The sequence below is a fragment of the Oryzias latipes genome, chromosome 18 (assembly GCF_053564925.1).
Source record: "Oryzias latipes strain Hd-rR chromosome 18, Olatipes_Hd-rR_3.1".
NCBI lineage: Eukaryota > Metazoa > Chordata > Actinopteri > Beloniformes > Adrianichthyidae > Oryzias > Oryzias latipes.
In genome coordinates, this window is record NC_136254.1 from 29,336,026 (window position 1) to 29,355,372 (window position 19,347).

The 19,347-nt window shown below is 41.1% G+C and overlaps 1 protein-coding gene and 1 long non-coding RNA gene across 2 annotated transcripts in view; one reads left to right on the plus strand and one right to left on the minus strand.

The window, feature by feature from the left end:
• The window catches only part of LOC101162003 (serpin H1), a 47,162-nt gene that overhangs the window by 2,542 nt on the left and 25,273 nt on the right, over positions 1-19,347 (minus strand). Inside the window, 1 exon segment of the mRNA XM_078936299.1 lies at positions 19,085-19,317. Within this exon segment, the coding sequence (XP_078792425.1) occupies positions 19,085-19,317 (233 nt within the window).
• Positions 1,220-18,861, plus strand: LOC144987192 (uncharacterized). Its single transcript, XR_013651066.1, has 2 exons — positions 1,220-15,266; positions 16,862-18,861. It is a non-coding gene; the product is annotated as an uncharacterized LOC144987192 (long non-coding RNA).

The following is a 19,347-nucleotide window of genomic DNA, read 5'->3' on the forward strand; positions in this document are numbered from 1 at the left end:
ACACACCCATGTCATTTCATAACGGTAAGTTTTGGCTGTAGATGGGGAAAGTGCTAGCATCTGTTGCTAACAAAAACGTAAAAATGGAGCTAATCGCTAAACATATCGCTCAACCTCAGACATGAAAGCAATCACATGGTTGCAACATCTTTGTTCTTTCAAGGCTTTGATTTGAAAAAATTAATATAAAAGGAAACAGACAAAAAAAAAAGCATGGTCAGCATAAGAGTGGAGGGATGCATGGAAGTGGGTAACAACACACAAAGGCCTTCTTTTATAAAGAAACACATGCCAGCACCTGATTTAATGCACTTCTATTGTCTTCATCCATTATTCCTCCACAGCTCCTCTTCCTTTTCAGCCTCTTCATCACTGTCTTCCTCTGCTGCTCTGCCACACGTCTGGCATCCCCATTCCTCACCTGCTTCACGTTTCTCTGCTTCATTCCATTACTTCTTATTCTTTCTTCAGCAGACTACCCAGTCTAAAAACATTCCTCAACTTTTCAGCCTTGATTTCTGATCCTTTCCTGATAAGAAAACGACCTCAGCTACCAGTGGCAATAAGAGCGGAACGTGAGGTCATTGGTGACCGTTTTCCTCCTAGTGTTTGATGAACTGATCTTCTTTAAGTCCGTCTGGAGAACAAGGGTGGGCGGAGGTTAGTCGTGGGGTCGTATCTAAACGAATCAGTCACTCTGCGATCAAAATCCATATTAGCAAGTGTTCCAGAGTCAAGAATTATCACCCCGAGGTCTGAATAGTTTGTTGCTTTGAGTAACCCGATAAAATGTACAACGACAACAAAACAAAAACAATGCCATGACAGGACAGCTGAAAGGAGCAATAGTATGTTTTTAGTCAGAGGACAAAAACTCTACAAATATTAGATTATATTGCAAAAATGCATCTAATTTTGATTTCATAAAATAAATCTAAATTTGTTGTTTGTCAACATGAAAAAAGCCAAGTCAAAACTAAATCCACTAAGTTTTATCTTTTTAAAGTTAATTACTTCCTTCTTAAACCAGCCTCTAGTGGTCTTTTGAGGAACTGCAACATTTGTTTTTTTGACATTTTAAAACCGGAGCAGGGGTGTGGGTGTTTGTAAGTGAAATGAATTAAAAAGATGCATTCAGTTGTGCTTAATTTTTTTGTCACGAAAAGTTTAGAAAAAGGTTTAAAAAGCTTAAAGGGTGATTCAATTTTTCAAAAATAAATCTCATGTTTTAGTTTTGTGAAGCAAAAAGAAAAATACATTTTATGGTCAAAACCAAATCTTTTGGAAGTCAGATGAAAATGGCTTCTTGTTAAACCAGACCCTTGTGGTCTTGTTAAGGAACTACAAGATTTGGTATTGCAAATAAAATGACATGAAGAGTCATTTACTTAGTCTATCAAACTCTAACTCAAACTTTATCTATTTGTATAGTGCCTTTCATTTCAGTTAAAAACACAAAGCCCTTAACATAAAAGCAGATAAAAAGTCATAAAAAATTAAAATGAGTGAAAACAGAAAACACAGGACAATCACACAAAGATGGGACCCCTCCCTCACCACCCCCCACCCCCACAAAAGAGGTGATTAGATTTTTTTCAAAAACAAACCTTAAGTTCTGGTTGTTGTTCTATTTTTTTGATTTTTTTGCAAATATTAAATAAACTGAAGTGAAACAGGGTGCCCTCTGGTTTTCCAGAGCAAAACAATGTTGCACAGTGACGCTTTCCCGCTTCAGTTTGCTGCACCTCAAGGCAACAAACGCGGTTAATTGTTTCTGTAACTGTACAACTTAAGAGAGACAGCATGACTGGAACAGACAAAGGATGTAAGAGGAGCCCCGCAGAGGTGTTGCACAGAATTATACGGGGAGACGAACCTCTGGGAGGTGCTCTTTGGCTGCCCTTTCTCTGCGCCGCTCCACATGAATCTTAGATGTAACACCGCTGGGAAGACTGCTGATGCCCTGCACAAGGTATTCACCAGCTATTTGTCAGTGAGGAAGAGAAGCCACAGGCATTGTGAGCTGCTGCTTTCTTCTTTTTTGTCTGTTTGTAAGGCTCACTTGGCCTACAGCAGAGAGAGGCTAACCGGGCCTGAAGAAGCATGGCATCCACCCGCAGGCGTGCAGAATCGCATTATTTTCCTTTGATGGCTTAGCAACTTAAATTTTTTTTTTTTTTTTGCATATACCTGTAAGGAAGACTGTGAAGCCACAGGTTAGAGCATCAGAGACGCGACGGAGCTCCATCTCTAAGCACTCATTGTAGATAAAAAAAGGAAAATAAATGAGAGGAAAACATTCTCCTATATATCAAGATCTACAAACAAATACAGATAATGACCAGTTCCCCAACAGGCAAATTAAATTGTTCAGGTACTCTGTTATTTTAAGAGCAGTAACATTTTCTGATCATTTTTTTACTGTGTCCTGTGAAGCCTTTCTATCTACAAACTGCATATTGCAGTCATTGTTTTTGGAAACGGCAGCGTAAATTTCCCCAGGGTACAATTAAATATTTTAGTTTCCGTGTTAATCCTGCAAGAACTCAAACTCTCCAGTCTTTCCACAAATTAGAAATTGATATCCATCAAAAAAAAGCAGATTCCCCTGCTAATTCTGCCCACAATTAATGGAGAAAGGACAAACAACAGGGACAAAAGCTCCAGGCGTGGAGAAGACGGCAAACACGCAACCAATGAGAACAAACGCCTAAAAACTGGGCCCAAAAAAGCAGGGATGTAAAGGATGAGAGAAACATTTCCTATCGGTTCAAAACAAGATACAAACAAGATTACATTGGTAAAAGGGAAGGGAATGATTGGTTTCCATTGAACCAGTTGTCAGTTTGTCTTCCTGTTGTGTTCTCTATTGTGTTTGCCTTTTAATGTACATTCAATGTAAGCAAATCATAAGCTGCTTCTACCAAGTTGGTTTAATCACAATGGCTGCTGGTGAACCACAGTGAAGGATACGTGTTATGTTATTCATTGGTAGCTTTAAACGCCAAATGAGTAGTAAAGCCTTAGATTGCATCTATTTAGATTAAAGAATTGGACTGTATCGTATCGCCACAAAGTTAGTTGAATCTATTATGTACTGATTCACAGACCTGTATTCGCTGAATTGAGATGCGATTTGAATCATGTGAGAGGAAAAGACAACAGCCCTAGAAGAAAGATAATGAAATCTTGAATAGACAAGTTCTTTTTATGACCAGTCAGTATACCCTTTTCTTCTGAAATTAGCAGTCCAACAGACATTTTTCTAATAGTTAAACTTTATCCATCAATGCAAATGTCAAAAACGCTAAGTCGTTGTTTTAAAATTGAGTCATGGTACCTTTATTGTCTCTTAACTTCTGAAGACCTGGCGTCCACATGCACGGACATCTCATTTAGGCTTTTATTACCACAGCAGTAATTCTGCTTAACTGGGGCCCTGTGACCAGTTGTGTAGAGGTTCAGTTCAAATATTAGCAATATTAACAAGTTTAAAGACGTTTAAACAATAAGTCACATGGATGCAATAGAGACTTTATTGACACATTGTTTACATTGTTCTCTTTTTATAAAGTGATTCAACACATAACACATGCCAATATTGGTCTATTGAAAAATAACCGCTAAGCAATGAAACTGTACAAATGTCGCATTTTATTTCAAAAGCATAACTGCTACAAAGTCGGAGTTACCGACAGACTGAGATTTGTAGCAATTTTACCTTTCTAAGTGAAACGACATGATTCTGTTTTTGCTAGCAGCCAACTGTGAACTCTGATATCCTTGTTTCCACTAATGTCACTGGAAGTTTATTACAAAAAACCATGTTGACATATTTTCTATGTGAATTGGACAATCTATGTAGTTTCTTTATAGATTGTGTATATTTCTTGATTGCAATTACATTATATCTAATGGAGAAACACAGAGTTACAGTACGTGTTCATATTGCATAGTTCCAGGTATGGGTTAGTAAAAAAAGTAAAAACAGTAAAAGCTTTATTAACATTACCAACCCCCACCCTGCTTATTGGCACTTTCTATCCAGTTGTCTATGTGTCTATTTTTATATTCAATCAGTTTTGTCGCTACATTATCAAACTTTTAGAAACATCTAGCAACTTTACAAAAGTGGCCAGGGAAAGTGCTTGGAGAATGTTTATTATTTTGATGTGAACAGTGAATTATTTTTCTCCATTCCAATAATCTGAAAAACTGGAGCTGGTGACTCTACCCCTCCCTACAGTATATTAAAAAACTACTAAAGTCAACGCTAAGGTTAGTAAAAGTACGAGGCAAAGGCGTCAATGTGGTACATATTGAATCAAAAAAGTGCAATCTCGAAGTTAGCAGAAACTTGTTTTGGTCTGCCTACGTTTATAGATTGTCTGGTGTTGTAATTAATTTTTTTTGTTGGGCCTTTTACTTATTCTAGTTTGATGTCCTTGATCTGAAGGTTGTCTGATTTATACTTTATATTTATCTGATTTATAGTTTCTTTTGTATTTGGATTTATTTTACTGTCGCTTGTTTATCTGTGACATTCAGCTGCATTTCCATTCCTGCCTTCAGTTATTTTGGAAAATGAAATGTCTTACTTCACCTGAACACCTGCTTTTGCAATCCTTCACCCAAAATCATGACGGCGTGAAAAGCTGGAATGCACCAAAATAAGAAAAACCTTTCTTCACAGGTTGTCATAGTGTTAGCTTGTTGCTTTAGTAACAAAACTAAAACCCAAGAAAAAAAAAAGAGAAGCAAGGAGGCTGTAATGAGGTGGCATTTGCCCAAAACTAATTAAAACTATTTGTTACTTAAAAGTCCTAATTTCATTCTTTTTTCGGTCCATGAAAGTTTTTGTTTTTTTTATTAATTCTATGGGATCAAAGTCACTTAAACTTCTGTTGTAAACATTGTCAAGGAAAGCTGCCATTATTTAATTATTAAGCTTAATTTGCAGGGGCTTGTTGGAAGGCAGACTAAACAAACATCCCAGTGATTCATGTTTCTGTTTCTTTGGCTTTTTGTCTCTTGTACAAGCGGCCCTTTGACCCATCTCTTTCTAGTTTTTTGTCGTGCTTTGTGCCGTGAATGTCCTCCTAGGACTGTCAGCCTCCTTCACACTCTCTCTTGACCTTCCTGACTTTGGTGTCGAGCGTGTGCGGAAAAACAAACGTTTCTAGGTGCTTACACAGCAGCAATGTCATGGCAGATAAAGCTCCTGCATTTTAGCCAGAGGAAGAATCCCTGCCCTTACTTTCCCACTGCCGGAGCGCACGGCAGGACACTTTTGATCGCTGTTAGCAATAGAAATGCTAATTTAAGTCCCAGATTTCTGCTTGAACAAAGGTCTGGATGATATGACCCTAAATTCCATATCCCAATAACAATATACACGAAGATATGGCAATTGTACTTGTACATTCAATTAATGAATAGCTTACATAAAATAGAAATGAGGAAATGCAGCTTGAGATGACTAAAAGGTCATGGGAACTGATTATTTCTTTTATTTAGAACCTGTTTTCAGACAAACTATGTGTTGGTCACCTGCCATGAAATAAAACTGAATATGTAGCAGAGAAATAGTGCAAATCAAATGTCCTCAATGTGAGCCTTCTGGTAAAACATTTTCCAAGCTTCTTGTCAATTCGGAACCTAACTCACACCAAAGTTTGGACTATACCAGCATTTAGATGACATTCCACAGCTGCTAAAAAAAAGCACACAATGCAAGAGAAGCAAACTAAACCTGCCGTAAAACATCCATGTTCTCAGGACGAAGAATCTTCAAACAGAAATGATCTCATTACAGTAAAAGAAACTTTGCTAGAGATCATGACGCACCTCGACGAACTTTTACAGATGTCCTTCTCAAACAAGCCCTGATGTCTATCTGTTCCTAGAATTTGCACAGGATGGAGTAACTGAGATACAGAGGATGGATGTTTTTGGGGGAACATCCGGCACACAAAAATCAGAGAAAGAAGTTTCAAATTGGAGCTCAGTGGATAAACAATGCTGAACAAACATCAGGTTAACAAATAGTCCAAAGCAAACCAATCGTGTTGGCAAACCATTAAGACGCATTTAAAATGGATTTGTTCAGATATTGTGATGATAATCGCTTTAGTATAACAGACACATGACGTTAATGGCTTCATCAGTGATGTTTTACAGTTAAGGATCCTCGCGGTTTCATTCAAACGTGCGACAATCACAGGAAGACTGTTGCATTTGTCGATTTAAGTGAGCGCTCCATCAGGAGGTGCAGATTGTGATGGGAGTCAAATGATGTGAAACTTCATGTCGTTTCACTTTTCATACAAGTGTACAAAGCATGTTTGGGGTGGAAGCAGCTGCTACTTTTGTATGGTTTTGTTTTTCCAACACATTGTTTAGTTTGAAATAAACGTCGATGAAAGACTGATGGGACACAACAATGAAGCATTCATAGAGCGTGACACAAAAATGAAACACATACATTGGGAAAAAATCCAGCTGAATAAATCCACTGAAAAACGTTCTGACTGCACTGCAACTCAAAATATCGTTTTCGCAATCTTTACAAAATATGAAAGGCCAATTAAAAAAAAAAAAAAAAAAAAAGCTTATTGTTGTGGTGCCCTGCCCCCCTTTCTCTCAATGTTGCGGAGGGGAGCAGGGCCCTCCCAGCTTATTTTCTACATCACTACTGCCTTTTTTTATGCCATTTGAACTTACTTTTTTCTTTTAACTTGTCCTGTCTAACAGCTGAGCAGACAGATGAGAGCTGTAAGTCTCTTGTGTTGAAAATATTTTACCGTTACAAAAGGGGTTATGAAACATTTGACACACTAGGTGTATATTTAAATAAACCCCTTTTGTAAAGGCTAAACTTTATTCACCTTAGTCATTTCTGTAACAGTCTTTTGTTGGACCAGACAGAAAAGAAAAGAAGGGAAGAAGAGAAAGGGATGCCAGAGGGGGTGGGGGGTGTAGGAGGGTGATAAAAGAGGAGGGGGGGGGAGAACCGTGAAGCAGCATAAGGTAACAAGTTGCTGGATGTTTACAATCGTTACAGTCAGGTTTATAAGGAATGTAAATCCAAAAGGGGCGGGGCCTGTTCACACACACACCCAAATGCCACAAACACACCTGTGGGCTCCAAAAATGCCCACATAGAAAACATGTCATGTTAAAAAAAGAAAAAAAAAAAAAGAAAAAAAAAAAAAGAAAACATGTCAACATTTACACAACACAATTGATGTTCACACACGCATGCTTATGCATTCGGACCAACACGTGAAACATTCCATTCAATCACTCAAACCACATGTGCAAAGGTGAGATAACACCTGCGCTCGAGTGGATCCCCATGTTCCTCTAAAGTGGATGATGGGATGCAAAAAGAAGGAGGGAGAGTACCAAGCCATCCCCACACCAGGACCCCCGCCGCAGCAGTAGCTGCAGCTAAACACCCGCACGGCAGCAGATAGAGAACAATCACATCTGCCACCCAGGCCAGGGCCACCAGGACCGCCACAGGGGCGAGAGCAAAGCCCGAGAGCAGGGAGGCACCGGGGGACAGAGAGCGCAAGCCCTGGCCCAACAAGGAGAGCAGCCCCCCTGCCCCCGACAAGCAATCCACCACCATCCAGGAGTTCTGGGCATCCCCTCGACCCCGGGCACAGGCCAGGGCCCCCCAAGGGAGTCCCGCCCTACGCTCCAGACAGCCGCTCACCCAGTCCACGGTTGGTTCAGGTTTTTTGAACGATGTGGGGGGACAAGCAGTTCCAGTCAAGCACTTCGGTTCCGGACGTTGATGTCTACAGCCAGGTCCTCTCGCCTAAATAACACACATCTTTGCCAAACCATAAATCCTCAACACAATACTGACGTTATGTGTTGCATTAAGCGCAAGGCATCTTTTCTCTGTTTACGCTCATTGTGTAAGCACTTCCCTACTGTGAAAGGCTGCTTTTCCAAACCACAGAATCCACTGGAATCAACAGTTAAAGAGTTACGGTAGTCGAAGTAATGTAAACACTGGAGCCAAAAGATTTGGTGTTAACGGCCTAAAAGAACACCCTGAGATTGAAATTATTAGGAAATAAAGCAGAAAACCTCTAATAAATTTTCAGGCACTGAAAGGGTACTTTTGGTACTTCTGTACTTTGTACTCGGGTACTTGTTAGGTATTTAACGGAAGTTTGAGAGGGTTGCCATCTCAACAAAATTAATGTATGTAAATCTCCAGGATAATGAATAAATCTTAGCCATAGTAACAATTCAAACAAGGCCAATATGCAGTAATTCTGTTGTTTGGGCAGAAGCTTATACACTTTTGAAGTTTCATCTCATTTTTTTTCTCTCCAATGCTGAAAAGTTGTGTAGCTAACCTCCGTTTGTGAGACTCACACTTTCTTTTCTTAGATTTTCTTCCCCAGCACCTGTTTTAAAAATGACCGTACTGCACAAAAGAAGAGAATCTGGAGGACATTCGTATCAAATACCTCCAAAGATAAATGACTCGAATTCCTAAAAACTTCACACAGCCCTGAAGTTTAAATATTGCATGGAGCTCCACATCAGGAACACCTACTGACCCAGACTGGAACAAATGAGGTCCAATCGATCATCCAGATTAGAATCAGCCCGACCATCATAACAAACGGGGGTGAAAATGGCTTCATCTCCACTCCTCCATCTCCCTCCTCCTCCAGTTTATCAAAAACACTCTGAAAATGATCCTTCTAAGCTGCTGAACAGAAAGCAAACACAGCCTGTGGTGTCCTGAGTGGGTGGGTCCAAGCACACGGTGGGACCGTCAACGCTTCTCTTCTGGATCGAATCTGGCGACCGCCTTAAACTCTGGACTCGTTACCAGTTTCTTCAGGGAAAAAGAAGCTTTTAGCGAGAAGTTCAACAAACAGCTTTGATTTATTCATACCAAGGCTGTGCTGAAGCAACCCCCCCCCACCCCCACCCAACACTGTACACCTCCAGAGCGCTCTCTTGTAAATATTTGATGACCTTTTGACCTCATTAGTCATGATTGAGTGAGCCTTCTGGTGCAGGCTCATCGGTCTTAGTCATCGCTTTGAGAGACGGCCAGATTTGGGAGTGAGTGTGTGTGTGTGTGGGGGGGGGTGACTGTGTGGTCCGGTCAGCCGGGTTCAGGGACGGAGGTGGATTTTCCATGACTTCTGGGCTGGGCTTGTTAAGAAGCTCTCTTTGTCTCCATCACAAACCAAACGTTTTTTGTCCTTCAGTGAAAAACGAGATGGGCAAAAAAAAAGGCCAGATTCTGCGTCTATTTTTAGCCTTTAGCTGTGATTTCCACCTCGTCCCTGAGCGATCCTTGACCCGCCTCGTCCTCCGTCACCTCCCTGGTTCTCCTGGCTGCTGAGCGCCACTTTTATTTAGGTCAGCAGAGGCGAGGTAGGAAGCGCATTAGCGGCGCATGTGAGAGCTAAAAAAAAAACGATTTAGATGGCAGGGGCTGATGGGACACAAAGGACAGGGGTGAGGGACGGGTTTGGAGCGCGTTTGGGTTTGTTTTTCGTGGACACACATATGCCGCGATCATCTGTTTGTCCAGATGCTGCCCTCTAATCTTCGGAGTCCATGGCCATCCCCGGCACTGACAGGCTGAGAGGTAAACAGTATTAATGCGCCATGATGAGCAATTATTTGCCTGACCCAATTGGAAAAATGATAGTCAGCGATGACATGGGGGTTGGAGCACTCTGAGGGTTTGTTCAGAGCTTTCATGAAGAACACGGACAACTGGATTTTTGGAAGGCTGTGTTCCAGCAGCCTAACGATTATTCTGGCTGTTTACTGCAGTATCCATTATTTTTTAATATGTCACTATTATTTTGGTAATCTGTATTTTTTTTCAACTTATTTTCATTTTTAAAGAAAGTTTTTCACTGTTCGCCCAAACAAAACCACTTTCTAGGCAGAGGAAACTACATTTTTGTTTTGCATAAAGCTTTTTAATAGAGATTTTTCATTAATAGACAATTATAATTATTCCAAATCACAGTATTACGCATTAGACAAGTATTTAAAGAGTGGCTTTGTCTTCATTTATATAGTTTTTACCTTTTTTTTACGCCAAGCTTGAACATTTTTTATCAATATAAAGCATTGATTGGTGAAAATGGAGATTGTAACAACAACATAATAACAGTTAACATTCATACTATTAAAAATAAAAAAGCCAATTCTTGATAAGAATATTCACTTTAATGTGTTTCTAAGAATGTCTTAAATAAAACACATTCAGCAGACAATGATGCGTCATTTTTGTCATGATTAAAAAAAACTCTTTAATCGTTTTAGTCTTTGTACTAAAGGAGCCACAGAGATTATTGGCTTGCTTTTTACGTCTAGATTACTTAAAGGGGGTTTAGGTAAAGTTGACGGTACTCAGAATTACTAAAGAAGAGAGAAAACTGTATGATCAGATCAGGGGAGAGGTAACGGCCATCGGTCAAATATAGACAGGTCTCAGCACTAGGGTGTAATGATTCATTTTTTTAACAATTCGATTCAATATTTGTTATTGCCGATTCGACTCGGATTAAATATTGGTTCATTTTAAACGATCCGATCAGATTCTCTGGCCTAAGATGGATCAGGAAATCTTTAGCCAAAACTTCCACACTGGTGTGACTCAGAGAGAAGTACCTGGTCCTGACCCGTGCAGGTGAAGTTTTCCAGACTCTTTGTATTTATTGTAAGATTATCAAGTGTAAATTAAATATGAGTACAAACAAACAAATAAACAAGAATTATTGTCAAATCCATTGTCCTTTTTTCACTTTTGTTTTTTCACATCCAAATAATCCAAATGGAACATTAGTAGAACATTCTACCACACAGTATGGTCACATGTCTTTGGGAAATTCAAAGTGTTTCCACACATTGGACTGGAATGATGACTCGATTGTGTTTTGCTGGCATCACGTGTGTGTTTGTCCGCTGGGATGCACTTGGGTCATTTTTCTGTTACAGTACAATAAACCCACCATGTCTCAATCGAAATGGAATTTTCCTATTTCCATTTGATTATCGAATTGTCTAATTTTGAAACGATTCTTTGATGCTATTGGTTGATTTGATTCGATATTGCCTCAGACAGATCTATCTGATTCGACTCTAGGAATAGAAGTCAATACATGGATTCTTCTTTTTTTTTCCACCTACTAAGAACTCTAAAGTCCTCAAAGATGACCAGTCCACCGTGTATTGGGATGCAGCTTATGTGTGAATTCTGGGGCAGATTTCCTGTTATACAGGGCACACAATAATCTGTCAAAAAGTTTTTAAAACTGCACCGCTTGATGGATTGTTGGAGCATTATGGGTACTGCGTGATACGTGCTGTACTTGAAAAAGTGAGTTTTGGTTCGTATTTTAGGTGTTCTGAAAAAGTATTATCGTGATCAAAGTTTGACTTATTAGTTGTGTTGCTCTCTGAAAAGACTAATTATTAAAAATAAGACATAAGAAACTCAACTTCGACTAGAAAAACTTCCCATTAACTACTCTGACCCATCACCTCCTCAATACATTCTGAGTAGTCTTACATAATGTGACTGATGATTTTTCATTCCAGTGAATCCAGTGTACCTCCTGTATGAAAAGAAACTCGTCATTCTTCGTTCCTTGCACCTCATTAATATTATAATATTATCTTGAGGTATGTTCATCATCTTTTCATAAAGTCAGCTTAGTGCTGCCAATGCCTTCTAACACTTGTTACTGCCAAAGAGGTGTTTAACACGCTGGAATGTTGTGATTATCACATGTGTAATCCCAAATAGATCTGATCTAGACATTGTCTTGTATGGGCATTTCTGTAAACATGGCCAGTGCTTCTGTCACACTCTTGAGGGGTTGCCATGACTTCAGTTGGCCAGCAGATCAAGGTTATTATAGTTAACGAAAACGAACAAAAAAACTAAAACTAGAACTGAAAAAACATTTTCGTTAACTGAAATAAAAATAAAAACGAGAGTTTTACAAAAACGAAAACTAACTAAAACTGTTTGTTGTGTGTATAAAACGAACTGAAACTAAATAATATTAACCCCAAAAAATCCTTCGTTTTCGTCTTTGTTAATACATAAGTCTTTTGGGTTGAAATAAAATCTATTTACTTCACGCTGCTAGTTTTACTGTGTATCTGACCCCTACGGCATCACGTTGTCTGTGACGTCACATGATGTCTGTCAGACACTGCCGGCTAGCGTGTTTATAGACATTTACATGAGCGTGATGGCTGCATTAAAAGTTGGGAGAAAGCGGGAGAGTCCTATTTGGGACTTTTTGAATATAACAGCATCGAAAACAAAAGTAAGTGCCTTGTAGTCGAAGCAGGAGACAAAATTTGTGGAACGCTCCTCAAAGGGAAAAAACCCTACGAAAAGTACATTTAAAAAGCGCACACAAAAACGCAAATCAACACTACCTACAAGCTAGCCTCTCGCCCGCCCTCCCCCGAAAAAGAAGCGAGAGCAGGGAACGTAATGCTGTTATCGGCTGTTGTATTTTAATTTAAGGATGGTTGTCCTTGTGTCCTCTGAATAATAAGTGTTTCAAAATGTATCTTTGATTGAGTTTTTTATCATACAATACTTATTCTGGTGATTTTGAATCAAGCACCTGACAAATATCCTAATTTACAAAAAAAAATGAAAAAACTAAAACTAACACTAAAACTAATAAAAACTAAACTAAAATGAAGCAATTTCAAAAAATAAAAACTAATAAAAACTAGTAAAGCTGCCTCTAAAAACTAATTAAAACTAAATAAATTTAAAAACAAAAATTCAAAACGAAATAAAAACTAAAACTAATAAAAAATCCGAAACTATTATAACCTTGCAGCAGATTCCCTCTTTCATCTTGCTGTTCTTCATTAAACTGAAGTCATATAAGCTTTGATCTACCAAAAATACCTGAAATGTAAACATTTCATCTCATAAATAGTTCTGATAACACACTTCCTGTTGTGCATTGCTACCTATAGCCTTATTGTCGATGAAGATACTAATTCATCCAAGTGATGATGTCTAGAAGTTCAGTCATGGCATCGCCTCAGCAAAATGTTTCAATAGACAAAAACAAAAAGTCCTAAAATGGTTTTTGTTAGTCCTTCTATTCGTGCGCCTTCTCTTTTTAACACTTTAACCCGTTGCCAGTGACAACACATTAACACACTCTTTGAACTATCGCGACTCTTCCACCATTTACACAATTACCGTAATTTCTATGGAGAGAACCAGCTTTGCACCAAAATGCTCACCAGCACAAAGCTCCTCTAAATGAAAAAAAAAAATAAAAAGATGAAAAAAACGTGTATCAAACCTGACAGTCAAATAAGGTACGTTTGGGGTTTCGTCAGATTTTAGGATTTAGGTTGCATTCTTCGTGCGGTCTGTTTTTTTTTTGTCCGAGTTCATCTGGTTTCGGTTCAAATCCACACCTGTGCCTCATTGTTAATCATCCCCAGCAAAGCGCGCTCTTTTGTCAACGCCGCCTTATTGTTTGCCTCCCACTTGTCAGCGGTTTCATTCCGTCTCTGGCAGTTTATTCAGCCTGGCTTTCATTAGCGGCACCAGTCCTGAAGGTTTTGAATATTTGTGAAGAAGAACCATAATTGTGGGAAAATGTTTTCATCTTGGAGTCATTTACATTGGATCGATGGTGTGTAGCACAGCTTGTGTGTTTGTTAACACGCTTGCTGAGATGTGACAAAGGTCGGCGGGGTCGGACGCGCGGACGCATTTTGGACCCGGACCCGAAGACACAAACTTCGGGGTGTCAGCCCTTCCTCTCCACCAACTGGGATGCGGAAAACGGCCAACACCGGCGGATGAGAGGACGACGATCAGTCTGCTGGAGTGGGAAACGTCACTTCTGGTGTGTCACCCTGCAGGTCAAACCGACAGGTGAACTTCTGCCGCTTTTATCTCAGATCTCAGCTCTGAGAAGTCTCTTTTTTCCTTTTTTTCCTAACATTTGCATCTGGAGGAATGAAGCTACAGCCGGTCACAGTGTGTCCAGCATCCATGCAGTGTTGCAGCCGGAGCTCCTGAAACGGGCGAGATGCGGTGAAGGAAACAGGAAACAAGATAAGAACAGAGGTCACAGCAGGTGAAGATGTTATGGGGGGGCGGGGGCGGCAAAGACGAATAAATAGCTACGAATGGGTATGAGGCCAAAGCAGCAAATCATGAACTCCAACAGGGGAGAAGATGAGAAATAAATACTGTTAAAGTCCTCGTGAGGAAAAAGACGAGAAGGAAGAAAAAAAACCACACAGTAGGATGAAGCAGAGAAGATATAGATTTACAACGGAGCTACACGGCAGTAGGAGTTGTTTTGAGGCGAGCGCAGAGCGCGGGGAATTAATGAGAAAACAAAACACAACTGAAGCTCGACACCATCTACTTTGTCAAATGCCAGCACAATATTAAAAATCAGAGCGCCGTCCCTCTTCTGCACATTCAGGCCACACAAAAGCAGATAAACTTTAAAGCAGAGGCTTAGGGGGAAACTAATCTCACTTTTAAAGAGAGTTTAGGCATTATATCGTAAAGGATTTCTTTCTGCAGGAACCAAGCCCTGAAAATACACATTTCAGGAGATGACACACAAAACCAGAATAAGACGCAACACCACTCCTGGTCGCTCCATACAAGTCTCACAGTAGAGATGTTTACATTCCACAAAACAGTGGGGATTAGGGGTTGTAGTCCAAAAAATTGGCCTCTATCAATGGTTTTCACCATGGCAACCATAGAACTTATTGAATGTCTTGGCCTGGTTAATATGTGTAACAATTCTTATGAGTGTATCTCAAAGTAAATTTCTCATCTTTCCTTAGCAACCAACGTTCGGTACTGTGACAGCTCTATTTGTCAGCTGTTTGAGTTTAGGCTTTCACGCTAAGTGGTTTGGTGTTTATTTGATGATGTTTTTAAAGACTTCGCTAAGACCTCCATCTTTGCAGTGTTGCCTCACAATAGTGTCCCATTAACAGTGTTTCTAATGTCACCATTTAAATCAATTGTTTTAAGTAACACTTGTATGTTATTCGTTCCAGAGGCTGCTGATGTTCCATAAAGTGTCTTTGAGTCAGAAGGGGAAACTGAGCGGGCTAAAACCAGGATAAGTCATTCTGATTGGCTAAGGGTAGTGTAGAGGTTAAGCTTTGGTCCTTCTCATCTGCATCTTAGTTCTTCCTCTTCCTTCTTGCTCCTTCAGGTTTCTTTTTTTTTTTTTTTCTCTCTTTTTTTAACTTGTTCTGTCCAACAGCTGAGCAAACAGATTAGAGCTGAAGGCTTTTTTATGTTGGACAGGTTTTACTATCACAAAAAGAGGTTATATAGCTTCAAGAAACTAGAGTGTAGATTTGTATAAACCCCTTTTTGTCGTATTATTTTTTATTTATTTGTTACATTTAGTGTGTGTGGGGAGGGAGAGGGGAAGAATGTGAGGGGAGGGTGGAAGAGAGTAAAAGGAAGAAAGGTGAAAAGGTGGGGGATACAAGCACTGATTTGACTAAGTTATTAATTTAAGCTGTAACAATTATACCAGATCTGCTGGAAAGACGAATGTTACATCAAAGGTGAAAATCTGACACTAAGATGAGCGAGAAAAAAAAACTGTCCATCAATACACTGTAGGTAAGGAGGAGGGATGAAGCAGACAGGGAGCAGTGTGGCAGTGTGCACGTGCACGTGGGGGTGGAGATACATGCATGCTGCCGACGTGAACCGTGTGTTCGTAAAGGGAGCCAGATCCTACCCAGCCAGACCAGCCAGACCAGGAGAGGGGAGGAGAGCCCCCCAGGCCAGAAGCCCCCCCAGCATCCGGACCCAGGCAGCCCGGGAGGGGAGGAGGAGGGGACCGCCCACCCCACCAGCCAGGCACAGAGAGGGCCCCCCTACAGGGGCCCCCCCAATGCCCAGAGGCACAAGCGAACCCAGTGTCCGGCCCCCAGGCCACAAGACAGGAGCGCTTAGCCGTACCAGGCGGCAGCCATGGGGGCCACCGGGCGCCGGACACCGAGACAAAGGCCAGGGACGAAGCCAGGGCCCCCGGAACCCAAGAGCCGGCCACCACCCGACCGGCGCCCCGTCCCCGCAAGCCAGCCCAGGCCCGCGACCTTAGCAACCCAGGGATCGCCACGCACCCACAGCCACAGCCACCCCCCTAAAACCCTACGCACTACCACCCCCCCCGCCATAATATCTGACCCCCCCTCCCCAACCCTCTCAGTGCCCTCCCCTCTCTGTGATGGGGAGGGAAAGCCCCAGAGGGTCCCAGCGAGCCAGCCCCCAGGTCGGTCCTACCCATGCACTCACACACACATACTCACAATCATCTGGTTACCCTCCCTACCCCCGCCGCCAAGCAGCAACCCCCCCCCCAGCCGGCCGACCCCCAGCGCCGCATGCCCGACCCCTCCCGCAGCCGACAGGACACCCATAAGCCCGGCCGCCCCGAGAGGACCAGGCGGGTGAAGACCGGCCGCCCCCCCCCGACCCCACCCATGTATGGAGGTGTGGGAGTGCTGTGTGTGTGCTGCAGGTAAAATAGGAGGTCACCAGTGTGGGGGGATCCACCGCTGCCAAGCCGCAAAGCCCCCCACTCCGGAGTCCCTCTGTGAGTGGTGTGTATTTGCTGTGTGTGTGCTGCTAGCATGCAGTGTGTGTGTCTACAGAGGAAGTTAAAATTGTGGGGGGGCCAGCGAAAGGTGAGCACGGATGTTTCACCGTGCCCCCCTCCACCAGACCCTCTCCACAAGGCCCTAGATGAATCAGAGTGTCTAATATGCAAGTAAATTGCTCCTTCAGGTTTCAACCTCTTCATAAAGTATTGGCAACACGAATTTTGACGCATATGGACAACTATCGAAGTTGCCGAACACGATAAAATAACCGTGCTCAGCGTTAGAAATAAGGGGAAAAAAATGGTTGTTCTCTGGACAACCTGGCAAGTAAACTTGGTTGTCCTCCCCAATTTTTGGTTGTCCTTCGATACCAATATTCAACAGTACCGAAACCTACTCAGATGTCAGTACTTACATCTTTATTTCTTCTATACATGTAATCTCAACTGCCTCTTCTGATGGACATTTAAAAAACTCTTTAAATATTGATAACAAACATTTTACTAAATATCGAAGGATCTGGTTACACAAAGTATTACCAAAAACTTGAAACGAAACCTTTTTGCGTGTTTTTGGAGACCTCTAGTGGTCACACCAGGTAGTGTTGTTCAACACGTATTTAAATACCGGTAATCTTTATTGAAAAGTGCACATTTACAAATAGAAAGGATATGCTAGCATGCACGCACTTCGTTTGTCAGTGGAAAGAATTTGCTGCATATGTCTGAATTCAGAGGTTGCCAAAAACTAACCATTGAAGCTTGAAAAATAGTCAAAAAATACCAAAATGTTGAATAAAAGACCAGGTTGTCACACGTACAACTACCCGGTTCATTTTGGTTGTCTTCCATGAAATCTGGTTGTCTCGGACAACAGGATAACCGCTTATGTCGAACGCTGGTGGTCCAACTGGTGGTCCAACTTTATTGACCACAGTCAGAAAACAACAAAACGCCTTCTATGAATGACATTTGCATGGAAAAAAGGCTTTGCGCCCTCTAGTGTTCATACAAAGTATTAGGTTTTGATCCGAACAGCAACATTCAGTGTTTTTCCAAAACAAAGATTCATATCATTCATAAATTGGCATTTACAGGTAGTGTCATGGTGGCCAATCAGAGCTGAATTATTTTACACACAAACCCACATACGTCTACATACACTTACACCAAACAGGTGGAGGAAGCTGTAGAAACTGAGAGTCCGCGGTGGAACGATGGAAAGTTTGCATCGTCTAAGTGGAGAATTAAGAACTACTTCAAATGTGTTGAGGTCAAAGACAAGAATGAGAAAAATACGTCTAGGAGAGAAGATTCTGTCAACATCCAGAAAATAAATCCAGATGTTTATCAGGACAGTTTCTGAGATTGGAAGTTTGATTTATCCAACTTATTTGTTTACTTTTGTTGTGTATAAAATACACAAAAATACAAAGTACCTGTTTGTTTTACTTTTTTCAATTGACTTGACAAAATCTGATTAGAAATAATAAAAACTTTAACACAAAGCAACATTGTGTTAACAGTAATGTAATAGTTACTCATTCTAGTAACGATTTCCTTCTAATATAGAGTGGCTGTAGTGATTTATGCTAATTTGCCTTTCGATGTTGATTACTTCCCATTTCTATGGGGATGTTGTAAAACAGGTGGATTCATTTTTGGTTTTTTAAAGGTGTATGGGGGTTGTGTTCAATATTTGGGGAAGTAATATGACTTTGAAATACATTTCAGCACAGCTGTCACTTTCTGAGACTTCAGTATTTTCTGAAAATGCTCTTTTCATTTCTCCGGGAAAGAGCGTTCATTGTGTTAAAGGTGAAGTGGTTAAAGTGTTTTTTTGTGTGAAGGTGGTCAACCACAGTGGGTGAACTGAGAACTAAGGCAGGAGCTGTCAGTGACCAGGAATAAACACCGACAGCCTGGAGGACCACTCTGCATGTTTGAAGGAGGTTACACCATCTCAGATTCCTCTGAAATATTCAAATATTTACAGCCCATTGAGATTTTAATAATAAAAAGTTCTGCTTAAATTATGTAAAATGGTTTAAAATACACTTTTAATGTGTTGCTAAACCACAAAAAACACACCTAAAATATGAAATACAGAGAACAAAAACTAGTGCAGCTTTTAGATAATAATCTTCATGACCACATTAACCAATAAAATATTTTCAAACTTTTTTTTTGTCTTTTTGTTTCTTTAAATTTGCACCATAGGCTGTTTTTATCTCTTTGGTTTACTTCCTGCTTCTTTAATTCCCACTGTAGTAAATCACACCAAGGTTCACTTGCAAGTGGTGACTTCCACTGTAATATTAAGGTGGATGGAGAATCCCTGGTTCTAATGAACATTTAGAAAAGGAAGGGAACCTGCCGTGTGAGGAACCCCCATCTGGAGAACCCACCTGCAGACTGAGGGTGCTGGTGATGTTGGCCTTGGGCATGGAGATGGCCACGCTGGTGACGCTGGTCCTCTCCAGCCACTAGGACAGCAGGTCCAGGCTCAGCAGCTTGTCCAACCGGGCCAGATTTTCCACGTGGAAGGGCATCAGGAACACCGCGCTGGCCTGACCCCCCCACAGAGGGACCTCCAGCACTTGAACCATGTTCTCCATGTCTTCGTGGAAACGGAACAAACCTGTGAGGGGAGAGAACAGAGACTTTCCCT